Source organism: Halictus rubicundus, chromosome 9, assembly GCF_050948215.1.
Source record: "Halictus rubicundus isolate RS-2024b chromosome 9, iyHalRubi1_principal, whole genome shotgun sequence".
Lineage (NCBI taxonomy): Eukaryota > Metazoa > Arthropoda > Insecta > Hymenoptera > Halictidae > Halictus > Halictus rubicundus.
Genome location: NC_135157.1, coordinates 11,992,785 through 12,011,381, shown reverse-complemented (window position 1 = coordinate 12,011,381; position 18,597 = coordinate 11,992,785). Strand labels below are relative to the sequence as shown.

The window sequence follows — 18,597 nt, the reverse complement described above, 5'->3', positions numbered from 1 at the left end:
TCATATGGTGTCGTAGACCTTATCAAACCAACAGAAGATAAAGAAAAAGATATTCTTCCCAAGATAAACAAGCAAAAAGTGTAGTACGTTCAAGATCCACACCAAAAATGCACCACAAATTAAAAGAGAAATTCATGCTGTGCACGTTTTACCAGACAAATAAAAATTTCTTCCAAGTCACCAACAACGTACGGAATAAAAAGTATCCATTTCTACGGAACGCATCGCGAGCAATTAGCCGCTCACAGCCACATTACAGCTACAAATGAAGCGAACTGGATCCGCGGGTCTGCTCGAATTCTCGTTATCTATCTGTTTACCTATCGAGTTGAGACAGCAGCGTCGAATAGTGCCACAGAACCGTAACGAGAGAACCGTCCGGTCCGGCTCGAATTCGATCCGAGAAATCACGCTCGTGCAACGCGGAGCGGATGCCATGATCGCGAGCGAGCATGCTCTCGCGGCCATGAGCGACGTCGATTGGCCCGCGAGGATCGCTAAATTTACGAGCGTGTCGCGTTTCGTCGTCGTGCCGATTCCGGAGCGGAGAGAGAAGCACCGGTCCCTCGATTTCGGTATCGCCGGCCGAGCATCTGTTCGACAGTGGACTCGCATACGCGAGCAGTAATGCCAATAACGCGCGAATCGCGCAACGGGCGCATCGGCCCGTCGTGTAATTACGGCCCTGGACACGGAAGCGCCTCGATATCTCCGTAATATCGGTTTTCAGGATCGTGGCCTACGCTCTCTTCGTGTCTCCCTTTCCCTTCTGTTTGTCTCTCTCTCTCTCTCTCTCTCTCTCTCTCTCTCTCTCTCTCTCTCTCTTTTTCTCTCGCTCTCTTTCTCTGTTTATCTCTCTCTCTCTCTCTCTCTCTCTCTCTCTCTCTCTCTCTCTCTCTCTCTCTCTCTCTCTCTCTCTCTCTCTGGCTTCCTTTCTCTCTCGCCGTGTGCCTCTTTGCTCGGCCCCTCTCCCTCGACCTTTCTCCCCCACCCGCAGCTATATCTTTTTGTTTACCGTGCTCGAACACCGTCGTCGGCTACGTTCCCGGCGCACAGAAGGGTTTTCCGATCTGCATTTGAGACTTCGTCAGGACAGCGCTATGTTTTTAATCACGGTAATCATACTCGCATTTGTACACGTACTATTTCTTGCAATTTATATACTTCTTGAAAATTAAAATCAGTACTCGAATAGGACGTAAACTGAAGTCTGAAGAGCATTTCTGGTACAGTTGCGGTCCCACGCAATTTTAATTGCTGGTAATAATTGTTTCGTTAGCAAACGTGTTTCGACAAGTATGAGCTTTCCTGATTTTTTCAGGAGATGAAGAACGAGTCTTTTTGACTATAGTCTTCACGTCGATCGTGCACATTTGTCAGCAATGTGTACCATTTTTTACTTAACTCGCACCATCGATTATCGCTTTTCACGATAATCTTTATCGATGATAGTGTAATGCGAAGTACATTGGAGTCGCGTTCCTCCGGCGCATCGCATGATCTTTGGGTGGAGCTGGCAACAGTGAACACCGTGGGAGGGGGAGGGGGGTGTTGGTCGGGGATTTCGCGTTCGGTTCGTTAACTCGCGTTATTATGCCGTCGTTATCCGGTTTATACTTTGTTATTAGGAGCGGTGTGTTTATTCCGGTAACCGCGGCGGTTTCGACGGGGGCCCGGCCCGGCCCGGCCCGACGCGGCGCGGCGCGGCGCGGCGCGGCGCGGCGCAACGTTCGGACCCCGATGATTGACGGAATCGGCAATTACGGCACGGATTCTCGCACGTACTTACCTACCGGGGTTCTACACGCAGCTCTCGCGGTAAACCGGTTGGCCCGTTGGCGGTCTTTAAAGGTGCACGTGTCTCGTCTGCCCGCATAGGAACGGCCTCGTTGCGCGCGGCCGCCGGATTCGGAGCTGGCTCTCCTCTCTTTTTCCCAATTTCTCGGCGACCTGAGGCGCAGCAGCCGTGTGATCCGCCAGGAATGCCGTCTCGCAGAAAAACGATCGATATGTATATCGACGTAGATTGAATTTCATTCGGGGCCCCCGGCCCGTCACGGTCCGCGCCATTCTACTGCGCCTCGGCGCAACATAATAAATAATGAATGCTCCGCGTAGGGAATGCTAAAGTGTTAAGCTTGGAAAATTTGTTTTCCTAGCTCGTGGAATTTTCTAGTCGTATTCTTCTATAGAATTTCAGTGCAATCTTGCTTTCGTTCAAGATGGTACCATTGGTAACTCCAATGACGTAGATGCTCTACGGGAAATACTGGCAGTGCTAACATTAAAAAATTTATTTACTCCTGTCGGGAAATATTCTGCGTGCCAATGGTCGAATTGTGGAATAGAATTTTAGTGCTTCCGTGAATAGTTAACAGCGCCAAAATATGGTACCATTGGTAACTGTCGAATATTCCGTCCGATCCAACGGAATAATAGGATTGTATATGAATCCATGAGAAGAGTGTTCAGGCACAATAAAAGCGTCATGCAACAGGAAAGAGAAAGTAATAATATGTAAAAGAGCCTATGTTAATCGCCCCCCTGCTCACGTTGATTGCACGTCTTAAGTATTATAATTTTATAGAATATTATTTCACTTGTCAGCATACTATTTTCGTTCACCTCGTTGCTTATTATCAGTATTTAAATATACTCCTGAAAGTAGTAGCTGCATATTAGACACTGATTGCCACTGACCTGACGTACCAATAAAAAATGTGTCGAGCGATTAAGTAGATTGACGAAATATATCGACAAGCGAACGTTAAATGACTAGCTTGTTATTGTTAACAGGTAAATAAACCCGATAATAGCTGTCGGATAATTAATTGTAAGCGAGCTTAGTATGATAAACACTGCGCTTTGATGTGTCATAATAGCTGAAAAAAAGTTAATAACATCAACGCGTCGACTGTTACGCGCGTTTTAGGAGTTTTTATCACAGACATGTGTTATTAATAGCAGTTAGTCAGTGTTGGTGAAGTGATTGACGTCATTTTTTGTGTAATCTCTAACTAGTTAGTGATTCTATTGTCTTTAAGTGCTTTTCTAACGGAGGAATGCTAATTTGGTATTCGGATAATGGAGAAGTGCAAAGTAATGACTCATCTAGCTCGACGTACATTTTGCGGTGCAATTACAGGTGTAAAGGAGGAAGATTCCATTGAATCACTCCATCATGTGCTTGCTATATCGATCGAGCATCTGGCAATGTACAGTTAGGAGACGAAAAGTTGTCTTCTGGAGAATGATTCGGTGCAGAGGAGTATAAACTGTGTCCTTTCAATAATATTCGAGTTAAATCTTTGCAAAGAGGTGGAAATTCAATTGTACTCGATTATTTTTTAATTATAACTGAAACACAGTTTTGAGCAAAAGCACAGAGTTGGAAAACGTGGGTTGCGCGCTACCTACGCGTTCCGGATTGCGAATCAACCCCGGCAAATAAGCTGAAAAACGTGTCGCGAGATCGAATCGAATCTACGCAGGACGATTAATTCAGTTTTTAACCGGTCAGCCATATTTTTTTTTGCGAGCATCGACGCGGGGGAGGAGCGACGGTCGAGCTGTCCGTGGAGGGGGATCGCGACAGTGGTTTCAGGGCCGAATAAAATCGCGAGCCGGCGTAAATAAAGCTGGAAACTCGGCCTCTCGGAAGATTCGCCGCGCGGCGAGGCGAACGGGGCGCGGAATTCCTCGTAAAAATTTAGTTGGCCGGTGAGAAACGTTTCGGCGGTCCGCATAAAAATACCTCGAGTCCCGTCACTCGTGCCGTTAACGTTCACGCCTTCTTAACGTCGAGTTACTGCCGCTTTAACCGAGTCTTTAGGGCTTCAAATAGATCCCGGTCCCCATCGGCTCTCTCTCTCTCTCTCCTTCTCTCCTTCTCTCTCTCTCTCTCTCTCTCTCTCTCTCTCTCTCTCGCATCGTTTCCCATCGAGACGTTTTTAAAGCTGGCTGTGTTCACGGGAACGGCCCAACGCCCTTAGCCGGAGGTAATTAACGTTAAATTGTTGCCGTTATTGCTGGCCGATATTTCACCGGCCCCGGCATCTGGTGTGTCCGTCGTAGCTCACGAGCCCACCGACAGAAATCGTGCGACTCTTATACTTTCGCCGGTTTACTGCCCCCGGAGAATCCGCCGCCCCCGTTCGCCATTGTTACGACCCTGCGTTTTATACGGTCGACGGGGTGGCAAGAGAATCGAGAGTCGGTCGCTATAAATAGATGTCGTATAAAAATCAAAGCTCCCTTTGATCCTCCACGCAGGCAAGAATTTTACAGTGGGTTTTGAACGCACTGCGAAAAACACTGTTTTTGCGTGCAAAAATATTGCGATAGCGCCCGAAGAAAAGCGGGACAAGCGTCTTCCCATCCTCTTCCTCGCAATGTTTATTTTTTAACGAAATATTGGGGCTATCAACCCCTTCAGCGGAAAGCTCTCTGTGCCAAAACCAACTCTCGCGAGCTACGCCCGCTTCATACTTTGCGACTCGTTCACATTTTCATCCGAAAAGTGTATTTTATATTTTTGTTTCTCATTGTATAGCTACCTGGTAAATCTACCTTGTCCAAAAGAAAACGTTGTCTACGTATTTATAAATGCATTCAATGGAAACCTCTTTTGTATTTTACTGCATAGCGCAGTGGTAAAATTAAATGGACAGGCACGACTGCTTCAAAGTAGATTGTAAGGTTATAGGCTAATTTCTTAAGAGATTGTTGCACAAAGGTTTCAAATGCGTTCCACATTGGAGCGATTCAGTGAAACAGCCAGAATCAGGAAGTCTGAAATGTGAAACCCCAGAGCCCGGTAAGTGATCGTTAACCAACTTCCGGAGTAATCGATGTCCTCGTAAAATACTTCCAACATGTGCTCAAAACGGAGAGCTGCTTCTATTCCTGTGGATCTGTAACCAAATGTCTGCTATTCGTGAACATTTCAATTAGAACATTCTCTCTTTTACATACTGCAGAGTTTGTTGTTTCTCTATTGCTGCGAGGCAGTTTGAAGCGTGTGTTTAAAATACGGAATCACAAATAAAACAAAGTTGATTGAAATATACTAGAGTAGTCTTCAGCTCGTCTGAGCAGTGCAGACTTAACCCCTTGGTTTACAATTTCTTTCACAACCGCGATAATTAAAACATCTTGACGATCTCCTAGAAGAGAAAAAGAGATTTGTTCTACATCCAAGTCTTCTCCAATGAAAATATAAAATTTCAATTCGATTAAAGAAAAATAATAGCTCATACATTTAGTAGATTCTGCTCAATATCTTTGTCACAAAACGGATTCGGTATTGCAACTGACCGAGTTAAATGTGATAATGATTTTTCCCAATGGTTCCCCGGCGCGTGAACGACGCAGGGAACATTGTTAAGGTTCGATTGAACGTCAGAGAGCCGTGAGAGTCACCGTAACGGTTAATTTGTCGCGAAAAAGAAGGGCGGCCTGTGCTCGGCCCGTAACGCCGTTGTCTTACAAGATCTCGAGTGACGAGGGGAAGGTGAGGGGCTGAAAGGGAGAACCGGAGGGCTCCTTCGTTCCCTGTGTACTCCGGATTTCAGCCTGGAGAAAAAGACACATGGTAGGTGGAAGGAGAGGACAGGGAGGAACGGAAGACGGAGGAGGATCAGTCTAGAGAAGTCGAGAGCCGAGAGAGAGACTGTCCATTCGTATCTCCGGGTCCGCCATCTTTTTGGTGCGATTTGCGCGCGCCTGATCTGTCCCTCTTTCGCTATGTTGGGCCACGTTCATGGTGATCCTGCTTCCAACCTTGATCGCTTATTTCCTTTTAGCAAGGGCTCTTGTTCTGTTTAATACTTGCAAATTGGGACAGGATATCTTTATTTAACGTTATTTACTGGAGTTTCTTCATTTCTTAAAAGTTAGAAATTACAAGTTTTTCGCTAGAAATTGTGTGATACTAATTTTGATCCAATACCAATCGACTGTGTTTAAAATTGAGGATTCTGGAGCTCTTGCTTCAAACAATCATCAGTACTAGAAAAACATAATAATCAAATAATAATGCTTCAATAAAATATCCAACGATGCTAAAATAAAAATAGTTCATTTCCCAGTGAATTTCGTTATTCGAAAAGAATTGCTACTGGAAAATGTCCTGAGCACTCTACGGAATATTTTTACCGAAAAAGATTAGTTGAGACGGCACGTTAACGATTGCAAATTTATCCACGAAAGTGAAATGGCATAGAATTGTTTGCGGTGGAAATTGCAGTGGCAGATTTCGGCGATACGGTTTCATAAATCATTCATAAGAGAGCCGAATGTGGGATTGTTTCGAGAACTGTAGCGGGAGCCGTTCTCTATTCATCAGGTCCAGTTTCAGTTCCATGCTCGATATCGTATCCCGGCGTTTCCCGCAGGCTGACATTAATTTCACGATGGAATCCGCGTATCGTGTAAACGGTTCGGATCTCGTTGCATATTCCAGCATCGCGTGTGAGAGCGGTCTAGGCGCCGCATTGTCAGGTCTCTCCGATTACTTTGCATGAGCGGCGATAACTCGCGATCAAGTCGCTGTTTAACTCGGGCTGCTTTCCTTCGACACGTGTAATCTCGTTTATGACGAGCCCTTCTTTAATCCTGCTCCTCGAACGGTTCCTGCGGGCCGGTTCCCGTCTCGTCTCGATCCTAAAAACTGCAACATATTACTCCACGAAATTAACCCCTTCCCGTGCCATTTGGTTCGACGAAATCCGGGCCCAAACGGTAGGGGTCAATGCGCGGTAAACAGACCAGAGTGATGCTCGAGAACAGTTGCAATACTAGCCGAAATGTAAATACCTGTGATACAGTCCTTTGCAAATCATTCCACGACTCTGACTCGTGATGTTTACATTTGGCAGATTTTCAGTCCACGAGTCGTACTCGTGATGTTTACGTTTGTGCCTAAATCGTTAAAGTACGGGAAGGGATTAAAACAACGCGGAATTATAATCGAACTTAACGTAACTTCAACGGATTAACAAATTTAGCTGTACAATTGTACGTTCCGTGGGGCAGAAATAATGACTCAGATTAAAGATTCTTATCTTCGTTTCGCTTCACCGAAATTGACTCATTTTTATCTCGCGCGTGTCTGTACGCAGAACAGAGCCGAAAACCGATTTTCACGGGTTTCATCGTTCCTGGAAGCAATTACTCCTGGCAGATAAATCAATTGGAGTGAAATCGAAGGAGTGACCGAGTTTGTTTTATCGCGTCTGATACTGTGGCTTTTAGGGAGATCCCGGGAACGATAGCCGATCGAAATACATATAGTGGTTTGAAGCGGGCGTTTCCGGCGTCGAGAGCCGATCCCGTTGAGTTTCGCTTTTGATAACGCCGGTCTCTCACAGATAATTGACCATCGCCGGTGTTTGCACGACGGACAATTGTTAATAAAAGGACGATTTATAGGCTCGTTCGCGAGCGGATTATCGGGAGGTTCTCGGGCCCTCGGGCCGGTTCAGGCCCGCCGCGCCGCGCCGGGCCGCACCGCGCGGCTCTTGAATCGCTACATTGTAAATTCGTGGCCATAACGAATGAAGGGTTCGAGCACTCACGTCGAAATTACACGTTCCCGCCGGTAAATTATTCCTCATCATCGGCATCGAAAGAAGTGCCTCGCGTTCTCTTTACACCTGCGTCACGCACCGCTACACACCGTGCATCAGATCATCGATAAACTGTACTTAACTCGCGTTTTCCACGAACGCCGGGTACTCTCTCTCTCTCTCTTTCTCCCTCTCTCTCTCTCACCGCGTCGATCGGCTCCGAGCATCTCCCAATTAAAAGAAATGCCAGTAATCAACCGGTTGCCTCGGCCGCGGCCGTTCCGTGCCGGGATTTGAATTTTATTTCTCAATTCGAGCCCGCCGCCGTTCCTCTCCGCCCAGCCGCGCTCTAAATGCCTCCGCGATCGAACGAAGAAAGGAACACTTTCACGGAAACGCTGCTCTCGAACCTTTCATCGAGTCCGACTCTAATTGTACGTTTTGCGTTTCTTGCTTCTGTTGCTAACGCCTCTGTTAACGGGAACCACGGCCATTTTCTCGCCGAACGAAGCTACCGTGTTACCTCCGCTCTCGGCGGAACGCCATTATTTCATTCGCGGGTTTTCTGTTTGGAATTTCAGCTGGACCGGATTCTTCGGAAAAACGGGATTCTGTGGTCCGTGACATGACAAGCCGTTGGAAGCCTGCGAAATTATTTCAGAATTCCGCAGTCTCGCCTGCAATTCAAAATAGATTCGATAATTAGACGCTCGTGATTCTGTGATGGAGAAATTTATGGTCTTCAACCTCTTTGGATATTGATGGCATGGGAAATTAAACGGAAACTGTTGATCTAGCTGTTTCAAATTCTAAGTGATCCTCTGGTATTCGTTTCGAGAACTTTTAGTCTTCTAGTTTTACATTGCGAGGTAAAATTCTAAAAGCTTCTAAAAAATTTTTTGGGTGGAACTGCTTGTTCAATCTCTGGTCACAGGATGCAAAGGATTACAGTCTATTCATTCCCTAGACACACTATAAGGGACTCAATAATTTTTTGAGACCTCCACAATCCTCTACCTTCAAATATAACTTGATAGAACTTGTTGAACTCAAGGCTGACAGATTCAATTAAATTCCACCAAAGTCTAAATAGTTTTCCAAAGACCCATTCCAATCCGTTTCCAACCCTAAAGTTCCTCATCCTCAAACTGTCCAGAACCCAACGAATCTCGAAACAATGTACCCTCTCAACAAGCAAATCAATGAAATGCCAAACTGAACAAAACCCTCCAAAAATCTAAACAGCATACAACATCGTTCCAATCAAAACTCTCCAGGTGCAGGTTTCTATTCTGCTCCAAAACTCGCAGAGTCCTCCAAACCGAGCTCCACGGCAGCATCAAAGCGCATCCTCTTGATATCTGCTCCTTTCACCGTTCGGGTCCTGGAAACCTCGTCCAGAACTCTCGTCGGAAGCCTGGCTAGCCCTCTGGGAGTCGTCGCGACCCTTCCGAGGGGGTTGATTTGCGAACGCGCGAGCTTTGCCGAATCGTCGCGCAGCTATGGGACTCTAAAAGAGACAGAGAGAGAGAGAGAGAGTTTGCGGAGGTGGAGTGGCTGAGAGTAAGGGTAACGTGAGGGTTGGAGAGGAGAGGGTGACGTATCCAGTAGGACTCTTCCTGCGGGCCAGGATCCGTAGGGTTTTCGCGGCGGTGGTTGGTGCCGCGGGGGTGAAAGTGGGCTTTTAAAAGGTTCCGATGGGAAACCCAGCAGGGCGTGAATGGCTCCAGACGCGGCTGGAGGAGCCGGAACGTGTTCCGTTCGTCGCGAGAGAGACGGAAAATCCGTCGAGAGACGAACAGAGAGAGAGAGAGAGAGAGAGAGAGAGAGAGAGAGAGAGAGAAAGGGAGAGAGAATGGTCTGGGGAGAAAGAAAGGCGAGAGCCGAGAGAGGGACACACGCATACACACGTCGGACTTTGCTTGCGCGTGCACGGGGACACACAGGGCAGCCGTGCGTGTGTCACGGCCTCGAGGTGTGTTCCTCCACCCCCGCACACCCCTCCTGCTCCCGGCTCTTTGTTCACGAAAGTTCGGTTTACCTCGTTCCCTTCCGAGACCCGGTCCCGGTCGCTGGGTTTCTTTTTTTCTCGTCTATTTTTGCATCAGCCTCGCCGAGCGCGAACGACCGCCGAGCTGAGCAGCCTCTCGCTCTAACTACCCTGTGAAAATAGAGAAATTAACTAGTTAACTTAGTAGTACGCTCAGTGTACACCTCGAGTACTCGCATCTTCGATTTCCGTAAGTCGTTTGTGGTAGAGCGATCAGTAACCTGGCGAACCTGAAGAAATGCATTCCGTAAATTATAGAATTAACCCTTCTTCAATGCGGTGGGATTAACCTTGGGACAGAGCACCTTCTTAACGGCTACATACTCGCAGATGTCTAGAACTGTTTTATTTATAAATGTCTAAGCATATGTTTCAGGATACATCTTCTAGACTGACATTTTTCTGATAAGTTATGTCAGGAGGTTGTAGGGAACAAAAATGAAAAAGAATTTGCGACCTATGGAACTCACGAACGAAGCACAAGTTTGTCGATCTGAAGTGTAAATCACAATCCGCCGAAGAACATGATCCTAGCATCTTTTGTATCATTAGAGGAAAAGATATTGCCGACATTCCCATAGACAGTGCTCTCGAAGAGTGCTCGATGGCCCCTCAGGAGCGCGATCCGATGGCCACGGGGGGCCAAAATCACAGCCGCCGTTGATCGAGACAAATGATCTCGCTGGCATAGGGAATGGCGGCCGATCCGTGCCCGAGAGTGGTCGGTATGATCGGCGACAGTCGTCCGATTTCACGGCGGGGCGCTATTTAGGTATCTGCCGGCGATAAATTATCAGGGTGAAATTTATAGTCGGCCGCGTCGCGGGCGTCGAAATATCTTACGACTATTTAGCGCGACATGGAATCCCGTTTTTCGTAAACACGTCCGCGCGTCGCGAGATACGGCCCCGCGATACAATAAAAGAGAAAAGAGAGGCGAGAGAATAGAGAGAACCGCCGCGACGCGACGCGACGCGACGCCCGACGATCTCCGCGCCGACGTCTTTTTCCGGGCGTTGTCGATCGAGCGCGGCGAGAAGAAAACAAAGCGGGGAAAATCGTGCGGGAGAATAATGTTTTCCTTGATCCTATTTATCACGTTCCCTCGTGGGCGTCCCAGCGATTTCGACACCGATCTACGAATAGAAAGGTGCGCGTTTCCGTCGCGATCTTTCCCGCTCTCCCTTCTGCTCGAAGGGACCGGAATACGGTAGACGCTTCATCAACGCGACGATACACCGTCCCTCTTCTCTTCTGCCCCTCCTCGCCTCTTCAGCCCTCCAGCCGTTTCTCACTCGGAGGCTCGTTCTCTCGAAATAACTCTCCTGCCGTATTAATTACCAGGATTCATTTCATCCTCATTTACCGCGAGCTAATTTACCGCGGTGAAGCCTACGCGATATATGTACGCAACCACTCCCCTCTCAAAGCGGATTCTCTCTTTCTTGCTATCCCCCTCTCCCCCACCCACCCCTCTCTCTCACTCACTCTCTCTGCTGGTGGAACAGACGATGAGGACTCCTTGTGCCCCGAGCCCATGAAGCGATTAATCGCGACGGGGTTGTTACGCTCGCTGGATAACGGCGAGCAGGGAACTTGAAAAAGGAGGGAGGGAAAATTTGCCTGTCCCGGAGGATCACGCGGGGCCCTCGAGTGTTGGGAGGATCCCGGTCGAGAGGATGGAAGCCCAAGGAAATTGGAGTTTGAATTTTTAATCTGGCAAATTCTTCCTGGGTCCCAGGAACACCGACCACCGATTTTTACTTGAACAGAATTGTTAACTCGGGTAATTTTTATATACTCACTAATGCCAAGTATAAATCCTGGAAGCTTAAAATTTTCCGATAATTTATTCGCAGTTGTTTCGAAGCTCAGAACTACAAAGCCCAAAACTGCGTCCAGAGGCAGAATGTTTAAAGAAGAGCGAGTGCACACGGATAGACCCGTGTCGATTATGTTTGTAAATATTTTGTCCACCTGCAGAATCATCCAAAGATGGTAGCACAACGTATCCCGGGGCCACCAAACTACCTTTCTTGGCAGTTGCCCGCGTGAAAGATGGCTCTCGTCGAAGTCGGCGAGGTCTTGAGAGCACTCGACAGTTTTAGAGTGGCCTCTTGCCCGCCTACAGCAAAAACTGCATCAACTTGCATGCGACCCGAGCGATCTTCTCCTCCTTTTTTTCTTCTTCTTGTTCTCCTCGACGAGCATTGTTATTGCGTGCACCCTCGGAACCCCGTTCGAAACTCCCGAGGCCATCTGTATTCATATTAATAGAGGTTTTCCATATTTCCCGGGGAGCAAAGAAATATTTACGGGTACAATACTCGAGAAACCGTCATAAATACAAAGCATGCAAACTGCATAATTATTCAAATGGGGAGCGGAAGTTTTCGGCATGCTTACGGAGCGAGACGATCGCCGGAGATCCTCGTCCGCGAGGAAACTATAGGCGATTGATGAACGATCGATCCTTATGTGAACGATTTTCCCGGTCCGCAATTAAAGGACTCCCGGTATATTTATTATCGATTCCGTTGATTGCGGCGCGGCGTTCGTTCATTTTGCGCTATATTTTTATCGACGCGCAACAGGTAACGACGGTTTTGCAACCGGCATGAGACGGACACAGCGTCGCTGGCTTTTTCCCGGTTGTTTAGCGGTTGTATATCGCGGCAATTATTAAGTTTAATTAAGCGGTAACCGTGGCAATGCTACTGTCTCGTTCTCCTTGCGCGATAATCGATCTCGATTCCGTCGACTCGCGTATGATGCAAATTACGAGAGTGTTCGATTACGTAGACACGATGCACGCCTCGGGCACTAATTATCGATACTTTCCAGCTTGTGCGTTTCGAGTATGATCATTGGCTGGCTGCTCGCGAGCCAAAAATATCCAGATCTTCCGTTTAATGCTTCCAACGAAGACGCACCGGCTATAAAAATGACCATTACCTGATACAATCTTCCATTGGACTAGACAGAAGTAAAACATTGTTGAGCAACTCTTAATTATTCCAGCTTCTTCATCGACTTTTCATCGATCGTTCTTACAGTATTATAACTTGTCGTTGACACTAGAATCAACAAGCCTAGTAATTGCGGGTTTTTAATCTGTTAAATAGTGACAAGATTGTATTGATTAAGATCATGCGCAATTTGTATGTGCATGGCAACGCATGAATGAATAAATCATGCAAAGATATTGTCGCGATTTCAGATCAAGGACAAGTTCAGATGGATCTTTGTGATTGTGGTTCTGTTGTGCGTTCCACTTGCATAAAATTCGCTTTAGGGGAGGTGTTCGCTTAATATTGGAATAAACACAAGACCGTGGGTTAATCTCTATAAAATCCGCAATGCAACAATAGCCCTGTTTAATAATTTCGACGAGTATCGCACTTCCTAAAGTAGAAACGCCCCCGCAAGAACGTCACACACAGAATCGAAGAATTCCCGTGAAGAAAAAGCCACCTGATAATAGCGTGTCACACTACTATCAATTACAGAACCACCTTTTTCCAGGCCCCGTTAACGAACTGTCGCGCGACGTACAGCGAAACCGTCGTCGTTTGTCGTCGTTTATTTACATTTTGCCGGGGCGGCGTTAGCAACATAATAATCCATTGTTAGAAGCGGCAACCTTTTTTTCCCGGGCCGATTCGACTTGTACCAATTACCCGGGAGTACGTGTACACGACAAGGTATTTGCTATCGTTCCAAGTCGGTCGGTTGTTTCGCGTGTTCGAGTTTCGCGCCGATAGCAGTGACAAATGGTCGAGGTGGGGGATGGCCATTTTGACGGGGTGTGTTTTTAGGCGTTTCAGAAAGTCAGAGAGAGAGAGAGAGAGAGAGAGAAGAGGAGAAACGATGGAAACGAGAACGAACGACGACGACGACGACGACGACGACGACGCGCGTGCGTCCGCTGTCCGCATTAGCATATAACGAGGTTCAATTTCCGAGAGCGGAACGCGCGTGTGTGCGCGGTGGCCGCGGTTCGCAAAAGTGCAAACACGGCTCTCTCCGCTGATATATGAACGCTGCCAGCAATTTGACTTGGCCGGCGCTGCCGATAAATTTCCGTTTAATTTATTCGGCCGGCTCTCTGGAAACGGTATTCACGATAATGCCGGTGGCGTCATTACGCGAAATTATGTGACAATTATCGCTATCGAAGCGCCGCGATCTCTCTCGCGATTCCACCTGCGGAGAAAAAAGAAAAATAAACGGGAGAGACAGGAGAGTGAATTTTTTGGATTCCGGTATCGATCCGAGAGGAGAAGCTTTTGTCGAGGAGGTCGTACGAGACTCCCGAGAGAAGGAGAGAGAGAGAGAGAGAGAAACCCCCTCTCAGGGAAATTAATAGTCGAGTGTCATCTGTTGTTTAATAACGTCCAGATACCGCTACGCTCTCCTTCCACGATTATCGTCCATTAAAGTAACACGAAATTGCTATCGAGTTATCGAGCACGCATTTATAATCGGATCCGCGGCCGATAAGCTGCCTATCACCTGCTTTCGAAATTACCGTCATTATCGCCATTAACCCTCCGCGATCGAATTATTTTTCGAGAGCTCGTTAGTTATTCTTACCGATCGGTCTTGTTCCTGTAACACGGTTCCGCGCGTTTTTCGTCGTCTCGAACGATGAATAATGGCCGGTGCTCGAACAGGGTTAATTTTGCGAGAACGGTAGATCGGCCAGGCACCCGGTTGATTTACTCGAGGATTTTTGCGATATTGTTGGATTTTTTTCGAGTTAACCGTTCGAGGCTGTAATAAAAGAGCGATTATGATACTCCAGCTGAATGGGAGGCGATGTTATGTAGGCTTAAGTTAAGCTGCCGCTTCTTCAGGCATACTCGAGCCGCGTTTATTTTTGATTTATCGAACGCGTGCCTCTCAATATCTGTTAAATTAAATTCATTATCTGACTTGTTGCGCAGTTCATCTTACTATCACTTACCGTTCCGGCGACAACATCTCGAACGACGTTATCTCGCTTGAGTGGTCTATTACGTATACTATATCGCGACGTTGCTCGACCGAGTATAGTGATCTCTGCTCGCTCTGTGAAAACGATTTACCAGAACAATAAGAACACCACATCTCCGATATCGATAGCAACTATAAACCACTTTCGAGGGACACATTATTCAGGTGCAAAAATAGGGGTTGTTAATGGTTCCCATTTTTTGCCGAGCTAGCTATCGCGAAAGCGACCAGTTAATATTATAATAACTGGTAGAAGGGGTGCGACAACGTCTTGCTTCAAAATTGAATTTGATAGGTATTTTTCAATTTACGTAACCGGGGAAATATCATCTCCCTCTTGTAAATATTAAATTTAGTAAATAGGTGCACGACGAATTTTGAATCTGTTGGTGTAAAAGAAATTGGAAAAGATTAAGCACGCGATCGAGACTTTCTATTAAATTGAATTTTCATTACCATGAATCATACCGCTGAGATAAACAACGTCTAATTTCCTCTAGAGATTACAAATTTCAAGTAGCTGAAGATAAGGTAACGAAGTGTATTGCTACTTCTCCTAGACGGTATTAACATTTTATTAGTTAAATATAAAACAGTGCACCGGTTTATGTAAATTGAATCGTTTATTGGAAACTAAACAAATATTACCTATATTACCTATATTATCCCATTCCTATCACCAAATAGGGGTAGCAAAAATTTTGAAAAGATTTTACAAACTCGGACCTAGGCAGAGCAGATCGGAGTAGGAAAAATCCTGAAAAATTCACCAGACCAAACCAGATCTATTTTAGCCCAAATGGGGGTAGAAAAATTTCTGAAAAAATTTGACAAGGATGTGTTTTCAATGTTTCAGCTGCTGGTGAGCGGCGGGCAGCCGACGACGGCGACGTCGCCGGCGATGTCGTCGGGCGGTGCGTTGAGCCCAGGCGCGTTGTCTCCGTCGTCGTCGACGACGACAGGCGCCGCTGCCGCAGCGGCCTCCGGAGGGGCCAGCACCCCCGTGGGTGGGACCACGGGCCCCGGTTGCTGCGAGAATGGCAGGCCCATGATGACGGACCCGGTCACCGGGCAAACGGTTTGCAGCTGTCAGTATGACAGCGCGGCGAGGCTCGCGTTGGGTGCCTACCCTAGGCTAGCACCCACCGCGACCTCCTACTCTTCGTACCCCACGCCCACGCCATCCACCACCGATCAGGGACCCTACCCTAGCATCAGCATGGACAGCTCAGCGTTCTACCCTCCTTTGGTAAGTTTAATTCCTTGCGTGTACATTAACAAATTCGGATAATGATTGGATAAAATGTTACGAACGGTTATCTTCTGATAGGTTGCAATACATGGTTCGGAATCATGTCAGAGAACAGTTTGTGTTTTTAACATCATTTTATTGCTCATGTCGTTCCGATCAAAAATAGGACACGCTGTCAGAAAGATGATATTGCGGACGATATTTCAAATTTTGTACAACATTCGCTGACGTCCACGAACATGAGAATTGTGTTGAACTAGAAGTACAGTGTCACCGTTGGTAAACCAGTGGCGTGATATGATGTTCCAATGTCTGTGCTTGCTGTATGAAATTTGAAATATCTCCCGAAATATTAACTGTTTTGATGTTATGTGTCGTAATACTTTTGTGTGCAACAATTCGTGACTGTTACTGTTGAAGCACATATTTTCGAAGATGAACATGTGTACCTCGCCTCCAATATCGCGAAATTGCACGTGACGAAGTGGGAGGGTGTTTTTAGATTCGCAATAGGTGCAGTAAAATCTACGAAGCCTAATTAAGTAGAAATGACGAATTTATGAATGATGAAATGTTGCTAAAAGTGTGGTATACTGTGAAGCGATATGTCTTTTTGTGTCCTTGTGTCCTTTTGGGGATGAAGCATTCGGGATGAATAGCAGTCATTAAAGTAACGCAATTATGATAAAAGTACGTATAAGTGGACTTATTAGTCGTTCGTGAAAGTTTAAGGGAGCTATCCGCAAAGGTTACTTCCATAGGTAAAAAGACCGTCTCGGCAATCCTGCATCGGTACTTTTTCCACTAATTAATTTCTTCTATTCGCTTGACTCCGGTGGCCTACCTTTTTGTTTCGTCATCGTCCACGCGTTAAATATCAACACACACGTGACTAGATAATCGCTCCATCTACTCGTCTGTGGTTTGCGTAAACAGTGCAGCAAATTATCAGCGGTATTCTCCAAGAAAACAACTTATCAACGTATCGTAACCACGTAAATATTTCAGACATCCGTAGTATCATCGTTGAAATAAACCTTACTCTCAAAACACGAGCCTGACTGAAACTTTGTTGCGTGATCCTTTTGTGACGCAGTTTCCTGAATTCTGAGCAACTTGGGGAGTTGGGCGTTGACAGATTTTCATCAACAAATCTGTTAAATTTTCGATTCAAATCAGATTACGCACCGAGAAAGCTAGAAATTGGAAGCTTGCACGACTCCCTACAGCCAATCGCCACGAGACCGAATTTTCCCGCAACCCGCAAGCAACGACATCGTTCTCCGCAGTGAACTAACATGTTCGGAGCCACGTGCGATCAGTATCTCCGAAAGCAACGCGTCTTGGCACGTCCGCGGGCGGCCACCCCCGCGGAAAATTCGCCGCGTGTTCCAGCGCGGTTCGCCGCGATAAATCAGGCAAATTGCACGTGCCACGGCTAATCGTAAGAGTTACGAGCCGCGGTTGTATTTATAAACGGAATCATTAAACGGTTTATTAGCTGTGGGCGCTTTGGCGGGGGAGGACGGTGTTTGCTCGCGTCGTCCTCTTGTCCGTTCGCGTCTCCTCGCGTCCCCCCGGTGGACGGTATCGCCGGTTTCGCAATACGCTTTGTAACGTTTCACTGGTAAAATATGCCGGGTACCAAGTTGCCAGATTGATTGGCCCGTCGCGCTAGGCGTACCGGCCGATTATTACTCGCGTGCTCGCGGCCTCGGCTTAAGACGGATTAGCGAGCGGTCTTGCCACGAATTAGCTTGGAATCCCGGCGATGGCTTGGTCTGTCTCGGGACGTCTGCTCTCGTCGCTGGTCTCGGGGATATCCTCTCGCTTCGGCTTCTCTCGCCTCGCCGCGTGGTCCTCTTCGTCGCCCGGCTCGAATTATTCACGGGCGTAGCTGTCGCGGGCCGAGCGATAATCTCGTTTCAGTTTCGGTTCGCGGAAGACCGGTTCATCTTCCAACTCCTAGCTCTAACGAGGATCGCGACTGATGGATTCGCGGTTATATTTCAACGGACGGGGGTGGCCGGCAGAGACACCTACTCGCCCGGGAACCTTGTGAAACACAAGTTTCCAACCGGCAAACGTTCAGGGAGGAACGAACGGCCGTTCTCCAACCCGCCGAAAGAAACCGGCTAATAATAAAGTCCTGGATACGCTGGCTCCTCCTACTCCATTCCAGCCTGCTTCGCTGTCTACGCTCGCTTACCCGCGAGGATCCGCTCGCCTGCTACCCGAACGACCCGCCGACAAGCGTAATTAGCTTACCCGCCACCAACCTAGACAGTAGTCTTGGGAAATTTTTCTGTAAAAAATATTAGGTTCCCTCGGAACTACAGTGGAGACATCTGGGATGGAAGTGATTGTGTGCCTCATTTCTTGACCCTTTGCAAGGCTCAACTTATGGTTCACAGGTATTCGCACCCATTTCTTCCGGATTAACTTAAAGTCTTGACTATTCAATATAGTAAAAGTAGTCGCTATATTGTTATATTAGGTAGTCCCATAAGTTCGTGCCGTGGATATGTTTATATTATTCACCACTGAAAAGTATTTTAATGAAAAACCGCAGAAATTTTATAGTGACGGTATGATGTCTGTGCCAAAAAGGTCTGATTTAGAATTTAAATGGTACAAGAGTAAACGGCACGAACTTATGGGACGACCTAATACATTTTGGAAGTTGTCTTCTAAAGTTCTCCTCTAAACTTGTCCTCTGAAGTTGTACT

At 47.0% G+C, this 18,597-nt stretch overlaps 1 protein-coding gene across 4 annotated transcripts in view; it reads left to right on the top strand.

Moving 5' to 3' along the window:
- Positions 1-18,597, top strand: part of LOC143356928 (homeobox protein caupolican) — a 125,601-nt gene that overhangs the window by 50,034 nt on the left and 56,970 nt on the right. For all 4 annotated transcript variants that reach the window (XM_076792995.1, XM_076792992.1, XM_076792993.1 and 1 more), the window contains exon 2: positions 15,473-15,865. In XM_076792995.1, the coding sequence (XP_076649110.1) occupies positions 15,518-15,865 (348 nt within the window). In that variant the 5' untranslated portion in view covers positions 15,473-15,517. The remainder of the gene's footprint in view (positions 1-15,472; positions 15,866-18,597) is intronic.